Source organism: Carcharhinus amblyrhynchos, chromosome 20 (assembly GCF_965287045.1).
Source record: "Carcharhinus amblyrhynchos chromosome 20, sCarAmb.v2.hapA, whole genome shotgun sequence".
NCBI lineage: Eukaryota > Metazoa > Chordata > Chondrichthyes > Carcharhiniformes > Carcharhinidae > Carcharhinus > Carcharhinus amblyrhynchos.
In genome coordinates, this window is record NC_137343.1 from 27,893,802 (window position 1) to 27,918,660 (window position 24,859).

General features: G+C 40.3%; 1 protein-coding gene across 13 annotated transcripts in view; it reads right to left on the bottom strand.

Moving 5' to 3' along the window:
- The window catches only part of clip1a (CAP-GLY domain containing linker protein 1a), a 158,944-nt gene that overhangs the window by 27,942 nt on the left and 106,143 nt on the right, over window positions 1-24,859 (bottom strand). For all 13 annotated transcript variants that reach the window (XM_080208328.1, XM_080208339.1, XM_080208340.1 and 10 more), the window contains 3 exons: window positions 23,153-23,290; window positions 16,381-16,487; window positions 3,347-3,467 (listed from right to left, as the gene is read on the bottom strand). In XM_080208328.1, coding sequence (XP_080064454.1) covers window positions 3,347-3,467; window positions 16,381-16,487; window positions 23,153-23,290 — 366 coding nt within the window. The remainder of the gene's footprint in view (window positions 1-3,346; window positions 3,468-16,380; window positions 16,488-23,152; window positions 23,291-24,859) is intronic.

Here is a 24,859-nt window from a genome sequence, read left to right on the forward strand (position 1 = left end):
CATGTTGTGGTCGTTATCATTAAAATGCTCCTCACCACCACCTCAACTACCTGTCCATCTGATTCTCCAGAATTACGTCCAGCATTGCGCCATCAGTTGTTGGATCTTCTAGATACTGACCCAAAAGATTTTGCTGTGCACATTTCAAGAAATCCACTCCATCTAACCCCTCAACACAACGTCTATCCCAATTATCTTATAATTACTCTATTGTTATTGTTTTTACATACATCTGCAAATTGTGCACATATTTGCTCAATTTCCCACTATCCATATTTATAATGAACACCTAACAATGTGGCTACCCCATTTTTATTCTTAAGCTCTACTCACAAAGCTTCATTCAAAACCCCTCCAAGATATCATCTCTCCTTGCTACAGTAACTGACTCCTTAACTAATAAAGCAATGCTTCTCCTCTTTTACCTCTGGCCCTATCTTGCCTGAAGATTATACATGCCAGAATGATGAACTATCAATACTGCCCTCCCTCGACTGTCTGTATGATGGCTATTATGTCACAATTCCACATGTCAATAAGAACATAAGAAATAGGAGCAGGAGTAGGCCATCTAGCCCTTCAAGCCTGCCCTGCCATTCAATAAGATCATGGCTGATCTGAAGTGGATCAGTTCCACTTTCCCGCTTTCTCTCCATAACCCTTAATTCCTGTCGATCAAAAACCTATGTACCCGTGACTTAAATATATTTAGCAAGGTAGCCTCCACCACTTCAACGGGCAGAGAATTCCAGAGGTTCACCACCCTTTGAGTGAAGAAGTTCCTCCTCAACTCTGATCTAAACTGCCCCCACCCCCCTTACCTTGAGGCTGTTTCCTCTAGTCCTGCTATCCTTTCAATCCTCACCCTTAGCTCATCCATTTTACCTGTAATACACCTGGCGTTAAAGTAGAGGGCATCCAGCCTTGCCTTACTCCCTTGAAACTTAATATAGCTGTACTTCACCTGACTGGAGTTCTAAATGTTTGGATAGCCTCAATGCAAGTCATTGTGACCAAAGGTTAAAGACTAATTGGCAGCCTCCGCAGCCACCCATAAGATGGCTGGGATATGAAATGAAAAAAAAATCAAAATATTCACGCTTATGAATTGGAGGATGACAAATAGGCATTATTAAATGTAAATTTTTTAAAATATACTTTGTCCAATTTATAAAATTGGAACTTAAATAAAAATCACCACAGACAGGCCGGTCTCTTCATCAGGATTGTTAACTTAGCATTTCTGACACCAGATAATGAAACACAACCTTTTGCCACTTTGCCCAGATTTACTGCTGTTATTTGCATTGAATGGTGTAGCTAAGTCTAAACAATAGAGTACAGCGCAATATTTAAATGCCTAAAATTAGAAGCATTGCGAAACTCAAGTTATTACTTGGGACGCAAGATTATAAGACATCAGAGCAGATTAGGCCACTGGGCCCATAGAGTCTGCTCCAGTATTGAATTGTGGCTGATATTTTTCTCATCCCGATTCTCCTGCCTTTTCCCCATAACCCCTGATCCCCTTATTATTTGTCTTAAAGACATTCAATAATCTGCCCTCCACAACTTTTTGTGGCAAAGAATTCCACAGATTCACCACTCTCTGGCTGAAGAAATTCCTCCTCATCTTTGTTTTAAAAGATCGTCCCTTTAGCCTGAGATTGTTCTCTCTGGTCCTAGTTTTTTCTACTAGTGGAAACATCCTCTCCACGTCCATTCTATCCAGGCCTTGCAGTATCCTATAAGTTTCAATAAGATCCCCCCTCATCCTTCTAAACTCCAAGGAGTACAGACCCAGAGTCCTCAACTGTTCCTCATACGACAGCTCTTCATTCCAGGGCTCATTCTTGTGAACCTCCTCTGGACCCTTTCCAAGGCCAGACATCCTTCCTTAGATATGGGGCCCAAAACAGCTCACAATACTCCAAATGGGGTCTGACCAGAACCTTATACAGCCTCAGGAGTACATCTCTGCTATTGTATTCTAGCCCTTTTGACATGAATGCTAACATTGCATTTGCCTTCCTAACTGCTGACTAAACCTGCACATTAACCTTAAGAGAATCTTGAACAATGACTCAAGTCCCTTTGAGTATCTGATTTTCTAAGCATTTTGCCATTTAGAAAATAAACTATGCCTCCATTTCCACCTTCCAAAGTCCATTACCTCACACTTTTCCACATTGTAATCCGTCTGCCACTTCTTTACCCACTCCCCTAACCTGTCCAAGTCCTTTTGCAACCCTCCTGCTTCCTCAATACTACCTGTCCTCTACATATCTTTGTATCATCTGCAAACTTAGCAACAGTGCCTTCAGTTTCTTCTTCCAAATAACGGAGGGTCTTTTGGACACATCCGTACAAGGTAAAAGCACTCATGGGTCTTGGTGACAAACTGTGTCAAGGTTAGGTTAACTCCATTTTAATCAGCATCTGATTTCAGTTACAAACTAACTTTCTTTAAGAAAAATATGGGTAATAAACTATTCTATAAAATATTTAGCAAAATTGTTTAAACATTAATTTAATCTGATGAGCTCTGATTGCCATTAAAAAAAAACTTGCATTTTATTGCCCTAACACCTAATGTAATGATACCTCACTTAGTTGAGGAGCTGGAACACGCTTTATGTATAATGGAAACATACATTGTTCCATTACTTAAAAATACTAAAAACTGGAGTTTCACAAATCAAAGTTAGTAAATTATTTTCACCCTGTAGAACTTTCTTTGGTGAATTTTGAAAATGGAAGTTAGCGTTGATTGCAGAGTATTGGTTCCAACTGCCTACACACATTGTTCACATCAGCTTACAGAGCGAACAGGAAATCCAGCAGAAAAAATTCTGCTTGATAATTTTAGAGAACAAAAATTAGGAGAAGTCACAAGCAGATTTAAATCATCAATAGAAATATTATCACAACAGTAAACAAATGCCTATTATACACCAAATCAAAAACAGAATTATGTAAATGGAGACTTTTGAATACATGTTGCTAGGGGTATGGTGCAGTATAGATTGTGATTACAGATGTCCCACGTCCAAATCTTACAACTACCAAAAGTGCTAAAGATTAACTAGCTCAGCCATCTATGTAACTAATCTGACTATTACATCATTAACAAAAACATGCCTCTTGATTAACACCTCAAATGTGGTTTGTAGAACAAAATGAATAAATAGGAAAGAATATTGGATAGATAAAGTCTTAGAAAAATATGTTTAATTATTCTGATTATGAAATTAACAAGCGTTAGTGTCATACAGTTTGAAATTCTCAACGTGCCAGCTTTGAGATATGGTGTGGAACGGTCCAAACATCCTTTCTCAGCACATACCTTCTGATGACTGGTGACTTCGTCCTTGCTTTTGCCCAGCTCACTTGCAAGTTTGCCGTTTTCCTCATGTAGTGCTGCCAGCTGCTGGGACTTCTGGGCTGCTGCCAGCTTCAGCTCCTCTCTGCAAAGGCAAAGTGTGTGCACGGTTACTATAGTAACCGCTGATGAGAGTCAAGTGAAGAAGCAGTGGGAGAGAATCAGCAGCATATCTTTAAAATGTTTCTAGGTCACGAATGCTAACCTGATGTGAAATGTGCAAAATAATTTTTACGGCTACAAGTATAAACCTTGCACTTCAAAAACAAACCAGGGACTTCAGAGCTGCAAAACTTCATCCAGGGAGCTATCACAAGGTCTTAGACAATAGCAGGAGAAATATTTTTAGAATTATTTCATAAGCTTTCTCACATCCATTGGTACCAACATACATATCCATCTATATCATACAGCTGCAGCTAAAACAAAAACTTAATTGACATTGAATTCATTGACTGTATTTACAATGGTAAAATGCTCCACATCTACATCCCAATAACAAACCTCTTTGAAAGGCAATATGGCTAAACTCAGTTGCTTTTCCTTTTGACAACTAAAGTACAAAATCTAGATTTTTGCAATGGGCTACCGAATGACCTAATCCATTTAAAAAAAAATCTCTCAATGATGCATGTAGATTTATATACTGAATCACCATGACAATGGGTTAACGCTGTGCGCTGACCCACACTTCCTCATGGTAAATTCCTGACCTCAGACAGAACTATATGAAAAGGTAGGTGTGAAGAAAATATTTCTTGTCAGAGATAGGTGAAAATGAGAGGGAAACGGAACAGTGAGAGTACAAGGCAGCTAAGATCACCTGTCAACCAACTGAGAACAGCACTGGCAGGAAAGCTGGAAATATTCAGCAGTGGTGAATGGTACAGGCTGAAGGACAACACAAAAATAACACAGCAGGGGGCGTGTCAAATTTCCCATGCTGAGACACAGTGAACAAGAGCAAGATACAGCATCATTAAAAAAAACTCAAATTTGAAATTAGAAATAAAAATAGCCAACAAGTCTGTCTGTGTCTAACGAAAAACAAAACCCATTTCAAATATATACTTTTTATGGGTGTAGAATAGTGAAGAGAATCAGTGAGGTTGTTAATGTTAATTCCCTGCAATGTGCTGAACAGAAATCTACAATGATATAGAAGGATCAGTGAAATGAGGCAGAGAGATAAAAGAACAAAAGAATATGCAAATAGCAGAATCTACTTGCTCTGTAAGAAAGAGGAAAACCCAAGAGAGGAAAAAAACAAGCTACATAAACAGATCTGAAATTAAAACAAAAGTCATGTACTTCCACAAACCTCAAACCCAAATCACGCCAACAATGTTTGCGGACTAAGAGTCTCCAATTCAAATGCTCAGGAAATTTTGAATGCTTTTGTGGGGAAAGTGGAGTCAAAGGAAATAAAATAGAACTCTGAGGAACAAGGAGAAAAAAGTGCAGTCCTTAGATGGGGAATGTGGGATGGAAAGAAGTTTGGTCAAGGTAGTTGTGGAAATTAAGAGGTGTATGTGGGAAGCTCATTAGTAGAAATAGAAGATGGAAAGTCCAGGGAGGGCATGGAATAGATAAAATAAATGTGAAGGGAGCAAGATGGGTGAAAATCAGAATGAATTGTAAGTGAAGGCAAGAGTGAAACTTGCGCCCCACAGGAGGTCTCTCAAGGAAGACAGAAGATGTCTCCTGGACTTGAGACAAGATTGGGTATTTTGGTTGGACGCTTTTTAGTGACCCCAATGGCGGGGAGGGGAGAGGGTCTACAGGAGGTCACCCCATGCTCCTGCTTGATCTTAACCTGTGTAGTGAAACCCACTAGGCTGGTGGCCTTCCTTCTGTTTAAGCCAGCTGTGCGTTACAGCGACAAAAATGAAATGAGGTCCATAAGTCACAATTAATTTGCCACTTAGGGGCAAACTTATATACTTCTATATAGGAGGTGCTTGACACCTCACCTGTGCAACCATAATATGGGGTACAGGAAGGCAGGGGGCTGACCACCAGCTTCACTTATGCCCCCACCCCCCTCCCCCCAACCTTCAAACATACCAGAAGGGTCCGTAAAATTCACCTTAATAATTTGTTACATGGAAAACAAGATTGTTTCAAGATTTAATGAACTGAAAAAATGTCAAATTATTCTACAAAACTTGAATTTACATTTATTCAACTTGCACTAATTTTATGTCACGTAGAGAAATTTTCCACAGCATTTAACGGAAGTATGAGAACAAAGGTTACACTAAGCCTATACCATAGAATAGAATCATATGGGCAGCATGGTAGCATAGTGGTTAGCACTGCTGCTTCATAGCTCCAGGGACCTGGGTTCGATTCCCAGCTGGGGTCACTGTCTGTGTGGAGTTTGCACATTCTCCTCATGTCTGCGTGGGTTTCCTCCAGGTGCTCCGGTTTCCTCCCACAGTCCAAAGATGTGCGGGTTAGGTTGATTGGCCGTGCTAAAATTGTCCCTTAGTGTACTAGGATGCTCAAGTTAGAGGGATTAGGAGGTAAAATATGTAAGGATATGGGGGTAGGGCCTGGTCGGTGCAGACTCAAATGGGTCGAAGGGCCTCTTTCTGCACTGTAGGGTTCCACGTTCTATGATCTATGAAGCCAAATAAGGATACGAGGGAAGATGACCAAATGCTTAACAGACATGGTTTTAAAAAAAAGTAGCTTAAGCAACAAAAGAGAAGTTATAGGGTTCTTGACCAGGTTGGTGATAATTCCTGAAAGCTGATGATTTCAGTGGCGTAAAGCTCAATTCACAACCATCCCGACAATGAAGCTATGACAGCAGCCTACTGCAGGACTGGGATAACATTAAGGATTGGGCCAACAAGTAGCAAATCACACAAGTGCTGGATAATGACCACTTTGATCTACAGGAACTCCACCCCTCTCCCCTTGACATTAAATGGTACCACTGCAGCAAAATTGTCCACTAACAACTCTAACACCATCATCTGTGCTATATCATCACAAAGTGCAGTGTTTCTAAGAGAAGGTTTACTACTTTCTCAGGGCAAAGAATGGGCAATAAATGCAATATTGCCAACATTGAAAAGGCTAAAAACAGTTTAAAATAAGTCAAAAACAACTTGTTTGCTTTGTAGTAGCTGGCTTGTTTTGGTTTTATTCGTGGCGCTCTTGGACAATGCTAAAAAGTGGCAACAATAGCACTATACATGCTTAAAAATAAAGAGCTTGTTTCAATACCAAATGATCAGGGACTAATCTGCAACAGCTGCAGAGGTCGCCTGTTATCAGGAATCAATACGGTATAGTAGTTGAGATTTTTTCAGTCATAGCATTTTAACTGACCAGTTTTTTCCAAAAGGTTCTTCCATGGGAAATCACCATTTATAGCCCATCCCTAATGGATAATAACAACAACAACAACAACTACAACTGGGTGGCACAGTGGCAAGCACTGCTGACTCGCAGCTCCAGGGGCCTGGGTTCGATTCTCGATTTGGATTACTATCTGTGGAGTTTGCACATTCTCCCTGTGTCGGTGTGGGTTTCCTCCAGATGCTCCAGTTTCCTCCCACAGTTTAAAGACGTGCAGGTTAGGTTGATTGGTTATGTAAATTGCCCCTTAGTGTCCCAGGATGTGTAAGTTAGAGGATTAGCAGGGTAAGTGAGAGGGGATAGGGCCTGAGGTGGGATTGTTGTCAGTGCAGACTTGATGAGCCAAATGTCCTCCTTCTGCACTGTAGAGTTTCTATGATTTTCTATGATTCTATAATTGCCCTTCAGAAAGTGCTGACAAGTCACCTGCAGTCCATACTGCTGAACTCCCATAGAAGGGAGTTCCAGGACTTTAACCCAGTGACTGGCAATTCAGGATGGTGTGCAGATTGGACAGGAACTCACATGTGGTAGTGTTCTCATACATCTGCTACCCTTGTCCTTTGAGGTTTGGAAGGTGCTACTGAAGGATCCAGGGTGAGTTGCCACAGGCAGACACCACACAGGTGATGCACACTGCTACCTCCAGTGATGGTTATGGAGAAAGCTAATGTTTAAAGTGATGGAAGGGGTACCTATCAAGCATACTGCTTTATTTTAGATGATGTTGAGCCCTAAGTGTTGTTAGAGGTGCACTGATTCAGGTAAGTGGACAGTATTCCATCATGCTCCTTACTTATGCCTTGCAGATGGTGGACAAACTTTGGGGAGTCAGGAGATGAGTTATTTGCCACAGTATTCCCAGGCTGCTCTTGAAGCCACAATACTTATATGGTTGGTTCAGTTCAGTTTCTTGTCAATGGTAACCCCTGGGATGTTGGTTATTGGGGATTTAGTGATGGTAATATCATTGAATTTCATGGACAGATGGTCAGATTCTCTCTTGTTGGACATGGTCATTGCCTATCACTTGCATGGGCATGAATATTACTTGCTACTTAATATCACCAGCTTGAATGTTATTGAGGTTTTGCTGCACATGGACACAAACTTCTTCATTTTCTAAGTGATCGCAAAAGGAATGGAACATTGTGCAAACAACAGCAAATATCCCCACCCCTGACTTTATGATGGATGGAAGGTCATTGATGAAGGAGCTGAAGGACAGGACACTATCCTGAGGAACTCCCGCAGTGGTATCTTGGGACAACCACAGCTATTTCCCTTTGTGCAAGGTATGACTCCAACCAGTGGAGATTGTCCCCAAATGCCAACTTCAGTGGTCTGACCACACATGGTCAAATGTTCATTGGTGCCAAGGGCAGTCACTCCCATGTCACCTCGAGTTCAGCTCTTCTGTCCATGTTTGGACCAAGGCTATAATAAGGCTAGGAGCACAGACCTTGGCGAAACCCAACATACTCAGCAGGATATTGCTGAGTAAGTACTGCTGTCAATCCTTTCCATCACTTTGCTAATGACTGAGGGTGGGCTGGTGGATTAATAAATGGCCAAATTGGATCTGTTCTGCTTTTTGCAGACAGGACAACTCTGGGCAGTTTTCTACATTGTTGGGTAGATGCCAGTGTAGCAGCTCTACTGGAACAGCTTGGGCTGGGGTGCGGCTAGTTCATAGAAAATCATAGAAACCCTACAGTGCAGAGAGAGGCCATTTGGCCCATCGAGTCTGCACCAATTACAATCCTACCCAGGCCCTACCCCCCCCATTCCCTACATCCCTCTAATCTGCGCATCTCAGGACACTAAGGGGCAATTTTAGCATGGCTAATCAACCTAATCCACACATCTTTGTACTGTGGAAGGAAACCGGAGCACCTGGAGGAAACCCAGTCAGACATGAGGAGAATGTGCAAACTCCACACAGACAGGGACCCAAGCTGGGATTGAACCCAGGTCTCTGGAGCTGTGAAGCAGCAGTGCTAACCATTGTGCCACCGTTCTGGAGTACAAGTCTTCAGTACTGTTGTTGGAATGTTGTCCGATTCCATAGCTTAGCACTATCCAATGCCTTCAGCCATTTCTTGGTTTCACATGGAATGAACTGAATTGGCTGAAAACTGGTATCTGAGAAGCTGGGGACCTCAGGAGGAGGCTGAGATGAATCATCCACTCACTGGCTGAAGATGGTTGCAAATGTTGCAGCCTTTTCCCTTGCACTGATGGGCTTCCCCATCATTGAGAATGGAGATATTTGTCGTACCTCCTCCTCCTCCAGTTAGTTATGTAATAGTCCACCACCATTCATAACTGGACGTGACAGGAATGCAGAGCTTGGATCTGGTTGGTTGGAATAACTTATCTCTGTCAATTTTATGCTGCTTCCACTGTTTGGCATGTAAATAGTCCTGTGCTTTACTCGGGAGTCAATGCCTGGTGATGCTCTTAGCATGCCAACTATTATCTTCAAGCTAGGATTGATCTCAGAGCTTATTGGTTAATGGTAGTATGGGGAATGAGGTTACAGTCAGGTCATGAGGCTACAGATTGTGGTTAAAGTCAATTCTGTTGCTGCCGCCCCACAGCACCTTATACATGCCCAGTTTAGAGTCGCTAAATCAGTTTGAGGCTATCCCATTTAGCACGGTGGTACAGCTACACATTATGGATGGTATCCTCAATGTGAAAATGGGACTTCATTCCACAAGGACAGTGTGGTTGTCAGTCCTACCAATACAGTCACAGATCAAGTGGGTTTTTCCCTCCTGTTGGTTCCTCACCTGCTCCCACAGACTAGATAGGAATCAGTATTGACACTACTGAACCACACCTGGTGAAGGACACTGACATCCCCCATTGAAAGTATGTTCTATGCCCTTGCCATTCTCAGTGCTTCCTCCAAGTGGTGTTCAACATTGAGTACTAATTCATCAGCTGATACAGGGTAGTAGGTGGTAATGAGCAGATGGTTTCCATGCCCACATTTGAATTGATGCCATGAAATGTCATGGGGTCCAGGGTATACCATTGTGCCTCCGTCACCTCTGCTGAGTCTGTCATGCCAGTGGGATTGAGGCTTTTAACCAGCCAATTAAGAACTTGTTTTTATCTCCACTGCCATATTATATGTAAAGGGGGGACTTGATGAAGGAGGCCAGGATGCTTTTTCACCAACTCAGGCTAGAAGGCAGGGAGAAATAGGTTCAAACTATCTTATTATGGATTTCTTATGGTACACAATGCATTTATTCTGTACCAGACTATAGTTGTGGTCTTCAAACAAGTAAATATCCTATTGATGATAAGTATGTCACTAGGTCACTAAGCAGTGCAAGTTAAGTTGTGTAAAAGGCATCATACAATTTTACCGCAGATGAATAACTATTTTTCAAATAGTGAAACAAAATTAAAAGGCACCTTAATGTCCATACTCACTAGCTTTTAAATCTGTGATTCATTTTAGGGGCTTGTATTTCAAAATAGAGAGAGAAAATTAAATGCCTATAAGGCTTCATCTATTCCCTGACTTTTTGTTCCTCTGACTGACTTCTTCCCTATAAAACACATTTGTTGTACTAGTGGTAAGTGTGCCTTCAGCAGCCTTAACGCCATGCTTTTAAATTCCCAGTTTAAATCCTTCTTACTCTCATTTCTCCTTTAAAATCTCCTTGACTAATATTTTGGATGCCATTGATCTTCTCCTTTGGTTCATTTATTTCTGAATATATCCCTGCAATTCAATTTTCTACACTAAATGCATTCAACATGAAGAACTTATATTTGTATGGTACCTTTAATGTAATAAAGTGCCCTAAAGTGTATCACAGAAGCATGACAAAGCAAAACGTGAGATGAGGTCGGATGTTTTTAAGAAATGTCTGACAAGTGAGGTACAGAGGTGCAGAAAGGGAATTCCAGAGGCTTAGCCAACCAAAGGCACCGATGATGAAGAAATTAAAAATTGGAAGTGCTCAGGAGGTCAGAATTAGATGAGTGCAGGTTGTGGGGCTGGATGAAATTACAGAAAAAGGGAGGGGGAAGAGATTATGGAGGAAATTTAAAATGTAAATGAGAATTTAAAAGTCAAAATATTACTTGAACGGGAGTCAATGTAGGTTCATGAGCATGGGGTGATACATGAATGGTATTTCATGTGAATTAAAACATAGGTAGCAAACCTTTGAATGACCTCAAATTTAGAAGGGCAGAAGGTTTATTTATTAGTCACAAATAGGCTTGTATTAACACGGCAATAAAGTTACTGTGAAAATTTTCTAGTTGCCATACTCCGGTGCCTGTTCAGATACACTGAGGGAGAATTTAGTATAGCCAATCCTCCTAACCAGCATATCTTTTGGGCTGTGGGAGGAAACCGCACCACCTACAGGAAACACACACAGACACTGGGAGAATGTGCAGACTCTGCACAGACAGTGACAGAAGCTGGGAATTGAACCCGGGTCTTCAGCGCTATGAGGCAGCAGTGCTAACCAATGTGCTGCCCCAATGAATGTGGGACACCAACCAGGAACGTTCTGGAGGTAATGAAGGCAATGAATGACAGTTTCAGAAGAGTTGAGACAGAGGTGAAGTCAGGCAATGTTACTGAGATGGAAATAGGTGTTTGAAGAAATGAGGTGAATGATTGGAAGCCCAGAGGTCAGATATGACACAAAACTTGCAAACAGACTGATTTGGTCTCAGACTGTTGCTAGGGTGACGGATGAAGTCAGTAGCTTGGGAATAGTGTTCAAAGCAAGGACTGAAAACAATAGCTTCAGTCTTTCCTGTATTTAGTTGGAAGAGATTTCCATTGATTTAGTACTGGAGTTGGATAAAGAATCTGATACCTTGCAAAAATACAGGAGCTGAGAGAGGTGGTGGTGAGGGACAGCAATATGCCACCAGTGCCTTTGGATGATTTTGCCAGGAAGCAGGATTTCATGACAAATTGGCAGGGGTCAAGGATAGATCTCAGGTGACAGTAGAAAAGGAGCAGGTAGACAAACCATTGCAAGCAATACACCGGATACAATTAGGTAGCCAAGAATAGGATCACATAACAGCTTTCCCACCCAGCTGGATAACAGTGGAAAGTCATTGGAGGAAGATAGTGCGGCTAATCATGTTAAGGGCTACAGTCAGGTTGCAATGACAGAATACAAGCAGCAATAGGGACATCATGCCTGATGTAGTCAGATGAAGAAAATATAGATATCCTAATACAACCATGTATCCCAGATATATTCACGTTGGCCTAAAGAAACAAATTTGGTTAAACAGAAATATTCCAACATGTAATTTTATTCAATAGAATAAACCATAGTTTTAGAAAAATTGCGTATATTTAATGTAAGCTGTAGGGTCTATGGGGATATGGCCTACTCCTGCTCCTATTTCCTATAAAGTTTAAACAACATAAAGCAGCAGAAACAATTCCAGCCTTCAGCTGCTGTTAAAGCCATTAAGCAACTGAATCAAGAAACTAAGTTGCAAATCTGAAGTTCGTTAAGATGTAGTTTGATGACATGAACATTTATGCACAGATAAGACAACAATAACATACTCTGCATAGTAAAGTCACTGGATTTTGTTGCAGAACTGAGTAAAATGAAGTTTGCAATTTCTAACATTACAAATATTAAGCATTTGTAATGGATTAAGACAGTACGTTTTCACATCACTTAAACGACAACAGGATGTCAAGAATAATATTCAAATTTGTCATCGAGGAGCTGTAGCTGAACTTTCATTTTGTAAACATACTAAAACAACTTCTGTTTCAATTAACAGCCATGAATAATCTCCATGGGGAATGCAAGAACACTCCTTGAGCACACTGAGTGATACTGCTTAATACTTTAAATAATACATGACGATTATATTGTGAAGGTAACTCAGTGCCTGATGAGTTGAGAAATTTTGGTTACAATGTAATAAAATACCTCCAATATACAGAGTCAGTGGTAGGTTCAATTTATAGATGTATGAATACATGCACGCAGACACATTTTCTTGGCATTTATATTTGCAAAAAGACCTCAGACACGATTTTAACTCTGCAAATGGCTGAGTGAGTTAACTGCACTGATTGAGTTAAAGTCTTGCCCTTGGTGCCTGATGTTTCAGACTACTTACTGTATGATAAAAATTGAAGTGTTACATCAGTGTTCATGGACACAAACGTGCGTGCACATGCACATATAGGTGCCAGCATGCCCACTGTCAAAAGAAACTCAAGTATTTGTTGCAAAGTCATTGCCCATCAAATGTAATTAAAATCCAATGAAGTGTGTCTATAATCTGAAAAAGCGTGTTGTGTGTTCTGATAAGCAGAAATTATCCACAGACAGCGAGCGGGCAGTTCCATACCATGCATCACCCCGCTTCTGCAGCTTGGGGGAAGAATTAAAATGCATCATCAGCTACATGAATTGATTTCCAGTTCTGTTCAAATCTCAGCTTATATTATGCTAAGATACTTAAAAAATGGTTATAAAATACATTCAGTATCAATTTGAATCTACAAAACCAGTCTCTCATCTGAAAACACCACAGTATTTTCACCATTGTTTTAAAAAAATACATTTGACTTGGGTTTTATCATTCATGAAAGAAGAAGAATGAGGTATTGAGAAATTGTATAATACCACTTCATATTTCATGCTCATAATGGCTTAATTCATGAATTACACAAGACATTTTATAATCATTGCATTATTTACCCTTTACCTTTTAGTCTCCCCGTGTGTTATATCGCATTATTCTGTAATTAAAAGAGTAGGCTAGTAATTGCACTAAAGTCTTGCTCAGGGTTATTCTATATCCAACCTTATGGATACATGAATATGGCCTGAGATAATGCTCCCATTTGCTTTCTTTTCTTTTTCCCAGTAGAATAGCATCTTTCTTATAAGGGGCAAGTAATTAATTTGAAACTTATTGCACGGAGAACAAAAGAAAATGGTCCCACACGAAAACCCTAACCTTCTAAATTATACTGTATGATGTCACTGTGCTGTTGTTGTTAATATTTTATTTTCAATTATCTTTACACATCTGGAAAGATTTCAATAATGGAGCAACATGGTCTACTATGAAGCTTTTGAAATAAAGCATAGTTGTAACACTAACTGACTTCAGCAGTGATCTAATGAGAGGTTAGACATCACAAGAATATCCTCTGCTCACCAATTAAACATCTTCAACTGTGCAAAGGACTAATACCATACTGAAATTAAGACATCAGCACAGTATTTTCTGTCCATCATAATTCTGCCGCCAATATATTAGCTGCATTTCAATGAAGTAAAATAACTGCCAAAATATTTGATTTCTTTCAAGAAATTAAACACACTTTGTAAAACCTATGACATACTATAACATGGGGATTGTACAAATGATTTTGGGGTTATGTTAGGTCATCGTTACACAGCACTGTGATTCTTCAAAATGACAGGCAATGAAGATATTTTGCACATTCAGAATAAAGTATTTGCATCCTCTCATTGTTTCTAAACAAAAAAGTAGTGATATACTGGATATGAGCAATTGCAACAATTAAATAAGGAGTTGAATTGTCATTCCATTTAAATTATTCAATTGCTTCATCTCTAGATCCATCTGATGTATATTTCTGTTCTTTGAAAATTCAAGGGAAAAATTCTTAAATGATCTTTCAGAGGGCCCAGGAAGAGCACCCTGTACCTGCAAGAAAGACACGCTTGTACTTTAGTGTATTATTAAGGAAATCTCCCCTTCTCTTGAACATTGTCCATTTTCTATTACTGATGTTTGATTTCAGACCAAACTGAGCTTTCGTCAACTCAAATCTCTGCATACCCTCCAACTTTCTTTCTCACCAGTGCACAGTCTATGTCCACAGAGGGCCTGCAGCAGAAGACTGCATTTTGTTGAAAGAAATATTTGGAGTAATTGGGGCAAATAACATTCAAAATATTTAATCCCTGGAGTTACACTTTTTAAAATCTTCTTAAAAATAAGAATGCACTAACATAAATATTATTTGCCAAAATATTACAGTATTAGTTTAAACACTGAAAGGAAACTCAAGATTTAATTTCTCTAAAATAATCCATTTGATTGTAAACGAAAAGCATTTTTTTCACCAAATGTTCTAGCAATACTATTGATATTGTTGTTACTACAAAGACTTATAATGTGACAAAATTACGCTAAAAATGTGGTTTTTATGCATAGGGTTGCTGGATAATTGGGATTTGGTGTTGGTTAGGGCTCAGGCATCAGTGTTTTGGATGACTTCAAGTTTGCAGAGGATAGAACATTGGAGTTTTTCCAGGAAAAGCCAAGCCTAGGCAAATGAAAAGGTGAAACTAGGTGGCCTTGGTCTACAGTACACCAGCCTGTATTTTTTCCACCTCACATTAACTACCATTAGGCAGGTCCATATTACACCAACTTGGCAACACAGGCAATTGTAATGGTACAAATCTGCTTGGAATGTACATAACCACATCACAAAGAGCTCGCGTGCAGTGGATGAGGTATCCACTGCATCATCACCCTGAGCGAGAGACCCTAATCCCAGAGGTGAAATGCCATCCACCATTCAACCTATTTCCCACAATGTACTTTTTCAGTCTTTAAATTATTTAATAAGAGCAGATACTTATCTATCTTCCTCTCTCTGAAACTTCCACCAGCCCTACAAACCTTGGGAGATCTTCCATACACCTCTAATCCTGGAATCAGTCATTCCCAGTGTTAATTGTTCCACCAATGGCAGTCTTGGCTTTATCTGCCTTGATTCTGAACATCTGAATCTCCTCCATAAACCACTCTGCCTTTAAGATGTTCCTTAAGATCTGTCTCTTTGACAAAGCTTTGGTCATCTGCCTGGATATCTCCTTCAGTGGTTCAGTGTCAACATTTTGTTAAATCGACAAATACTCCAAGTATTTTGGAACAATTTTGCTATGTTGAAGGTGCTATATAAATGCAAATTCTTGTTCTTTCTGAAATTATTAAATTCCCTGTATAAATAAGGTTTAGTATATGAAGAGGATTCAGAGTCACTCTTGTAAAATAGATTATTCAGAACTTAACCAAGGTCACTTTCCTTTTGTATGCAAAAAGGAAGGCTGTGGATTTCAAAATTATATAAACTTAGTGAAAACATTCAGAGATCTGAACTGCTTATAATGGAGGTTATATTTGGTGGTAATACCTTAACTACAAAATACCTATGTAATGCTAAAAAACTTCCAGATGAATGGCCAGGTGAGGAAGAGTTTCCAATTTTAACTTGCAAAGAAAGGTACCATCTGGAAGTCTAGCATCTCACCACACAGAGAAAAATGTGAATATAGAGCGTACATCTTTTGGTGGCAATCAGAAATTGATGTATTTTAATATTAAGATTACAGTGGACCTTCCATGAATCAGTGTTCAGAATCAGCTAAATTCTGCTGTTTTCCACTATACTGCATTGTGTGAAAATAGAGAAGTTAAAGATTAGTGAAATTAAGCCATGCATTCAAGTTAAAAAATGGCAACGTTGTTAAATAAAGAATCCACCTATCCAGGAATATCAATTATTTTCATCATTAAATGTAGTTACTCACATTTCTCTGCAAAGGCTTCCTATTCTCTTATTCTCAGAGCTTAGCTGCTGTTTCGAGTGGTTCAAATCTTCTTGACATTTACTGTTTTGTTCCTTAAGAGCCTCCAGCTGACAAAGGAAAAATAATGTTTTTTTGGTCTCAGTCACATAAAATGTCTACAGAATTTGCGCACATACAGAAAATAAACAAAAACCGACATCCCAGCGTACTCCAATTTCAAAGACAGCTTTTTGTTGCAACATATTAGAAAGAAAATGGCTATTTAAAATGTGAATCCGTCATGCTGTGCCTCGAGCATTTCAAAAGCTTGTCTATCATTAAAGGAAGACAGAACTGCCCTGACCACCATTCATTATGCAAAACATTAAAACCTTCTTTTAAATGCATGCTCCATTACCGCTTTGTGATTTACTACCAAAACCACACACTGCAGCTTTTCAGATGCCCCCCCAACCTCAGAATCAAATCACAATTACTGCCTTACCTGAGTAAAGGTTATGAATCATCCAAATAGAAGAAACCCAACACACACAAAGGCCACAAAATTTATCTTAGTTGCTACAAAAGCATCCACTGTACAACAGTATACCGATTACCAGAATATACCATTACTAATCACTAAGCTATTTATACTGAAAACTGAGCACCACCTGCTCCTTAATAAAAAAAATCATACCTTGAGCTGCACAGAGAAATAGTGAGAATAATTATCTTTTAAAGCTCTGATATCCATTACTGATCTTAAGAAATTTTCTTCCTTGAAAATTCTGAAGGTATGATCCAATTATGTCCGTTAGATAATAATCCTGAATGCTCAGTGCCATAATCTGTCATATGCACCAGTGCTGAGTTGCATAACACGAGAATCTCGTGTACAGCCTCCAACCAGCTGTCCTACAACTACAGGCTCCTGAATCTTTAGCTATAGCACTACCCACAAATCAGCTTTTATATACAAGTGACATCATCTAAACCTTTGTGGGCTCAGTTTCTCGTCTTTATTTCCAAGTATCCACTAAAATAACACAAAATTCTGAAAATACCACAAGAAGTTATTTAAATGACTTAAAAAATTACAAATCTCTTTCATAAAAATCTCTTCTCCTTGCATCTTAGAGAATAAGCCTGTCTGACATTTAGGCAAGACAGGGATGACAAACCCTTTCAACAACAAATCCACCTTTCTTGCACCACATTCTGCACATGAGATTATCCATCCCTGATAACATACACTTGCTTGTCATACACCTGAAATTTGCCTGATGGCACTGTCAGCTTTAATCTGGTTATAGGTTTGAACTACTGATCTCTATTCAGGAAAGGTCCACAATATAAAAGATCAAATTTAAATCTCAAATTTACAGCAAACCAGATTACAACATGTTACGTATTGTAAACCAATGCATCAGTGTTTGATTAATCATGTGATTTTCTAGTGACAATTCGGTCAAGTGCTCCAAGCTGAAGTCTGAAGTCAATTGCTTAATTATGGCTCCTACTTGATTAAGTTTGATAGAGTTGTGAACTGTTTATTAATATGTCTCTAATTGGGTTTGCATGGACTTTGACTACTGAAATACTGACTTGGAGTTTATGATCGCAATGATAAAAATTGTCAACACTTCTTTCATTTCTCCCCTGAAACTAACAGGAACTTTAGGAGTCCATGCATAGTTAACTGGGAAAATATAGAAGCTGCTGTCAGTGATTCTACACATCTTAATAGAATGATCTGAAGTGCCTCCTACTGCAAGCAATCAAAAATCATTGAACTGATGAGAACATAACCTTTTATGTTATTAACCTCACCATAAGAACAGTCGACAAAGTTACATCTTGATGACTGAGATGTAACTATGAACTTTGAATGTTGACTAAGAACATCAACATTGCTGAAAAACCCTTCTGGCCTTAAAAGCTGAGTTTATTTTTGTTGAATGTAAAATTTCTACATAATAGCAATGCTGAAGTAACCAAGCAACCAATGGAATAATCTGTTAATTATCCATGATATAGCTTCAGGCAGAATGATGGCACAGTGGTTATCACTGCTGCCTTACAACACCAGAGACCCAGGTTCAATTCCGGCATCAGGTCACTATCTGTGTGGAGTTTGCACGTTCTCCCAACGTCTGCATGGGTTTCCTCTGGGTGCTCCGGTTTCTTCCCACAGTCCAGAAATGTGCAAGTTAGGTTGATCGGTAATGATAAATTGCCCCTTAGGCAGGAAGATTAGCAGGATAAATAGTGGGGTTACAGAGATAGGGCCTGGGTGGGGTTGTTTGTGGTACTGGCCTGATGAGCCAACTGGCCGCCTTCTGCATTGGAGGGATTCTATGACTATGAATCAGAAAATTAACACTTCCCTGCAGTAAAGGTATCTGTACCCATCTTAACTGAAAAACTCCTCGTCACACAAGTGCCAGGCAATGACCATCTCCAACAAGAGGGGATTAACCATCGCTTCCTGACATTGAATGGAATTACCATCTCCGAACCCCCACTATCAATACCCTGGGGAGGCTCATCATTGATCAGAAACTGAATTGGACTTGCCACATAAATACTGTGGCTACAAGAGCAGGTCAGAGGCTGGGAATCCTGTGGTGAGTCACTCACCTGCCGATTCTCCAAAGCTTGTCTACCATCTACAAGGCACAAGTCAGGAGCATGATGGAATACTCTCCACTTGCCTGGATCAATGCAGCTCATTCAAAAACACAAGAAGTTTAACACCATCCATGACAAAGCACCCCATCCACAAAACATTCAATCCTTCCACCACAAAGACGCAGTAGCAGCAGTGAACATAAGAACATAATAGGAGGAGTAGGCCATCTAGCCCTTCAAGCCTGCCCCGCCATTCAATAAGATCATGGCTGATCTGAAGTGAATCAGTTCCACTTTCCCGCTTTCTCCCCATAACCTTTAATTCTCTTGTCTATCAAAAACCTATCTACCCGTGACTTAAATATTATTTAGCAAGGTAGTCTCCACCACTTCAACGGGTAGAGAATTCCAGAGATGTGCACCAACCAAATACAGGACGCACTACAGGAGCTCAGCAAAGCTCCTTAAACAGCATTTTCCAAACCCACCATCTAGAAAGAAAAGAGCAGCAGGTACTTGGGAACACCAGCACCTGGAGGTTCTCCTCCAAGCCAGTCACCATTCTGATTTGGAAATATATCACTGTTCCTTCACAGTCACTAGGTCAAAATCCTGGAATTCTCTCCCTAACAGCACCATGGGTGTACCTCCACCATTTAGACTGCAACAGTTTAAGGAAGCACCTCATCACCACTTTCTCAAATTGATTAGTTTTTTCTGGTTTATTTATTAGTCACATTATTTTCACACTGCAATGAAGTTGCTGTGAAATTACCCTAGTCGCCACATTCTGGCGCTTGTTCGCGTACACCGAGGGACAATTTAGCATGGCCAATTCACCTAACTTGCACATCTTTGGACTGTGGGAGGAAACTGGAGCACCCAGAGATAACCCACACAGACACAAGGAGAACGTGCAAACTCCACACAGACAGTGATCCAAGCCGGGAATCAAACCTGGACTCCTGGTGCTGTGAAGCAGCAGTGCTAACCACTGTGCCGCCGATTAGGGATGGGCAATGAATATTGACCAAGCCAGCAAAGCCCACATCCCATGACTTAATTAAAGAAGAACAGATTGTTGTAAAAGCCCACCTGGTTCATCAATGCCACTTTGGGAAGGAAATCTTTCATCCTTACCAGGTCTGGCCTACTCCTGACCCACAGCAACATGGTTGACTCAAGTCCTCCGGAATGTCCTAGCAAACCACTGAGTTGGATCAAACCACGACAAAGTTTATAAGGAATTAAACTGGATGGACCACATGGCATCAAGAACTGCATACCCACCCAACCATGTTGACTCTGTAAAGTCCTCCATACTAACATCTGGAGGCTTGTGCCAAAATTGAAACAGCTGTTGCACAGACTAGTCAAGCAACAGCCCAACACTGTCTTTAAGTATAACTTGGTAAGTATGACTCTGGTCCCAGACTCCTCAATTACCATTCCTCAGTATGCCCTGTCCCACTGAGGCTGAAGATGGCACACAGTGCCATTAGGAGCAAGTTGCACCGGGTGTATCAATATTGACGCCAAACCCCATGAAGTCTCACAGCAACAGATCGTGCATGGGCAAGGAAACCTCCTGCTGGTTACCACCTACCATGCCCCACCTACCCAGCTGATGAATCAGTATTCCTAAATACTATTTGGAGGAAGCACCAAGGGTGGCAAGGGCACAGAATGTACTCTGGGGGATGGTGTTATGGGGTCTTCAATGAGCACCAAGAGTGGCTAGGTAGCATCATTTCTGGGCTGGTCAAGTCCTTAAGGCCATTGCTGCAATAGATGATGAGGGAGCTAACAAGATGAAAAATTTACTTGACACTGTCCTCATCAATCTAGCCAACTCAGATACTTCTGTCCATGATAGTATTGCTGGAGTGACCATTGCACCGTCCTTGTGGAGATAGTCCCACCTTCACATTATGGATACACTCCATCATGCCGTGTGGCACTACCACCATAGTAAATGGGATAGATTTCAAAAAGACCTAGCAAAGCAAAACTGAGTATCCATGAAGTGCTGCAGTCATCAGCAGCAGTACAGACTTCGGCCATAATCTGTAACCTCATGGCCCAGCATATTCTCTACTCTACTACTATCATCAAATTGGGGATCAATCTTAGTTCAATGAAGCCTGCAGGAGGGCATGCCAGGAGCAGTACCACCTACGAATGAGGTGTCTCTCTGGTGAAGCTGCAACACAAAACTATTTGCATACCAAACAGCCTAAGCAGAATGTGATTGACAGAAGTCAGCAATTACACAACCAATAGATCAGATCAGAGCTCTGCAGTTCTGCCACATTCAGCCATGAATTGTAGTGGACAATTAAACAACTAGTTGGAGGAAGAGGAATCACAAATATCCTCATCCTCAGTGATGGGGGAACCTGGTGAAATCATCGTCAAAGACAAGGCTGAAACATTTGCAACTATCTTCAGCCAGAAGTGCTGACTGGATGATCCATTTCAGCCTTCTCTCGAGGTTCCCAGCATTGTTGATGCCAGTCTTCTGCCAATTTGATTCACTACACATGATATCTAGAAATGGCTGAAGGGACTGGATACTGAAAAGACTATGGAACCTGACAGCATTCCTGCCATAGTACTGAAGACTTGGGCTCCAGAACTAACTGCACTCCCAGCCAAGCTGTTCTTAGTACAACTGCAACACTAGCATCTACCCAACAATGTGGAAAATTGCCCAGGTGTGCCTTGTCTCAAACAAGCAGGACAAATCCAACACAACAGATTATCATCCAGTCTAATTACTCTTGACCATAAAAAAGTGATGAAAGGCATCACTGAAAGTACTATCAAGCAGCACTTAAACCAGCCCAGACATTCAACACAGATTCCACCAGAGCCACTCAACTTCGGACTTCATTACAGCCTTGGTCCAACCATGAGCAAAAACAGTTGAACTCAAGAGGCAAGGTGACAATGACTGCCCCGGACATCAAGACAATATTTGACCGAGCATGGCACCAAGGAACCCTAGCAAAATTAGAGTCAATGGGATACTCCACTGGTTGCAGTCATATGGAGCACAATAGAAGATGGTGTGGGAGATGAATATTCACAGTTCCAGGACATCACTGCAGGAGTTTCCCAGGGCAGTGTCCTAGTTCCAAACATTTTCAGCTGCTTCATAAAAGACCTTTCATGCTAAGGTCAGACATAGCGATGTTTGCTGATGACTGCACAATATTCAGTACCATCTGCAACTCCTCAGATTTTAAAACAGACTGTGCCCTTTTGCAGCAAGACCTGGACAATATTCAGGCTTATGGCAAGTGGCAAGTAACACTCGCACCACACAGTTGCCAGGCAACAACATTGCCAACAAGAAAGAATCCAGCCATGTCCCATTGAAAGTCAACAGCATCACTATCCCTGAGTCCCTCACTACTGACATTCTGGGGGTTACCATTGACTAGAACCAGAACTGGACCAGCCACATAAATACAGGTCAAAGGCTGGAAATTTTGCACAAAGTAAGTCACCTCACAACTCCCCAAAGCCTGTGCACCATCTGTAAGGAATAAGTCAAGAGTGCAATGAAATACTCTCCACTTATCCAGATGAGTACAGCTCCAACAACACAAGAGGCTTTACTCCCATTCAGGACAAAGCAGCCCACTTGACTGGCATCCAATCTACCACTTTCAACATTCATCCTGCCATCACTGGTGCACAGTGGCAGCATTGTACATCTCTACAAGATGCACTGCAGCCACTCACCAAGGCTCTTTCAACAGCACCTTCCAAACCTACAACTTTCACTACCTCAAAAGACAAGGGCAGCAGATCTACGGGAACACCATCAACTGCAAGTTCCACTCCACACCATCATCCTAACATGGAATAATACTGCCATTTCTTCATTGTCACTGGGACAAAATCCTGGGATACCCTTTTGAATTGTATCATAGGTATATCAACACCACATGGACTGAAAGGTTCGAGAAGGTGACACACACCAGCACTTAGGCAATAAATGCTCACTTTGCCAGTGATGCCCAGATTCCGTGAAATAATAGAAAAACTTATTTTTAATCTACTCTTGGTTGCAATTTAACATCAGATCTGTACAACTCTTAGGTGCATATATAATATTGCTGTACTGAAGCCTATTTAGGTCAGCTCTTACCTCATTTTGAAGCTTCTTGTTTTTCAGCCTGGATTCTTCCAATTCTACTAATGTTTCAGTCTTCTGTTGGTCCAGTATATTCTTCTCCTTCATAGCCTTCTCTAATAACTGTCCAGTCTCTTCAACTTTTTTTAAAGCCTAAAAATAAGGATAATTTCAAGTAATTGTTAAACATTTCTTGCACGTGGACAAATCAAGTTAATGTTTTGTACATAATCTAAAACTGACCTGAAAAATAAAATTATGTAAACTTTAAGTTTAGAAATTTTAACTTTTTTTGTTATGAACCAATAGTTTTATATTCTAAAGAATCAAGTTGACTGTTTGTTACTATTATATTAAATATTATTAAACGTTTGCAGGGGTATGTGCAACAAAATCTAAGATTCCAATGTCAGATCCAGTTCCATGTCAAACATGTTCATTAACATGGAAAAAAGCAAGGTTAAAATTCTCAAACTGCCAACAAGCCAATTCACCTTCTAAATTATAGAGAAAATTATATTTTTTAAGAATTTGCTATATGTTTTTAAGTTACAAACATTATATTGCCATATATTACTTTGTTGCTAAGTCTACATATTAATTTAGCTTGCTTTAAATTCAAAGCAGAGTTTGGAATTATTGGTGGACATTGCTATCAAATTTTAATGGATTAGCTCAGCTGCACAAATTTGCAGCCCACACCCACCAGGACAAAGGGACCTAGCTGGACCAGTTTCCAATGGGCACTGGCACCCCTCTAGTGTTTTACCAAGTGGATATTCTTCATGCCTGAATTATGATGATGAGTATCCACACCTATTGAACCACAAGTTAGGGCCGGAATTGCACATCTCTCTCTCAAGCCTCTACTAGCCACCAGGAGTCATTGAGTAGTGAACAGGAGTGGAAATGCTGACTAATATAGCCAACTATTCTCTAGCAAAGCCTATTGTAACAAATGATAATTACAAAGCACCTTAAAGAAAAATATTCCAAGGTCTTTCACCTAGGAGTAAAGAAATAACCCCACCTCCCACAACAGCACTAATGGTACCCCAGCTATGATCAGCACAGATCATAATCAAACCTGGGAAGTTCCTGGCCTGTATGGTTCAGTGCAGTTTTTTTAAAAAACTCATTCACAGAATGTAGTTGTTGATAGTAAGGCAGGCATTTACTGACCATCTGTAATTGCCAAATTGAGATGGTGGATATAAGCCATCTTCTCGAGTACAACTTAATTGCTGAAATGGCCCAGCACGCCACTGAGAATCAGACACATTTCTGTGCACCTAGAATCTCACAAATCAGACTGGATAAGGATGGCAGATGTCCAGTCTAATAGGCATCAGTAAATTAGATCAGTTTAGATGACAATCTGGTCATTTCGTAGCCATTATTATTGACACCAGCTTTTTTATTTCAGATTTTATTTAATTAGGTTTGTATTTTCCAACTCCTATGGCACGGATCATGTCTCCAGCCGACAATATGGGCCTTGGATTACTAATCCAGTAACATAACCACGATGGAACTAAACTCCATAATGCATGCATTTGCTCAATAGCTTTACATTTGTACGGTTCTGCCTAATGGCTTCATACTGTTTATGATTTTGTTGAAATTAGTTCTTGGTAGTAAACACTGGTTTTGCTGTGAATAAGTGTTAAGTTTTGAGATTTTAGAAATAACTGCATTCTGCAAAAAACATAAAATCCTGTC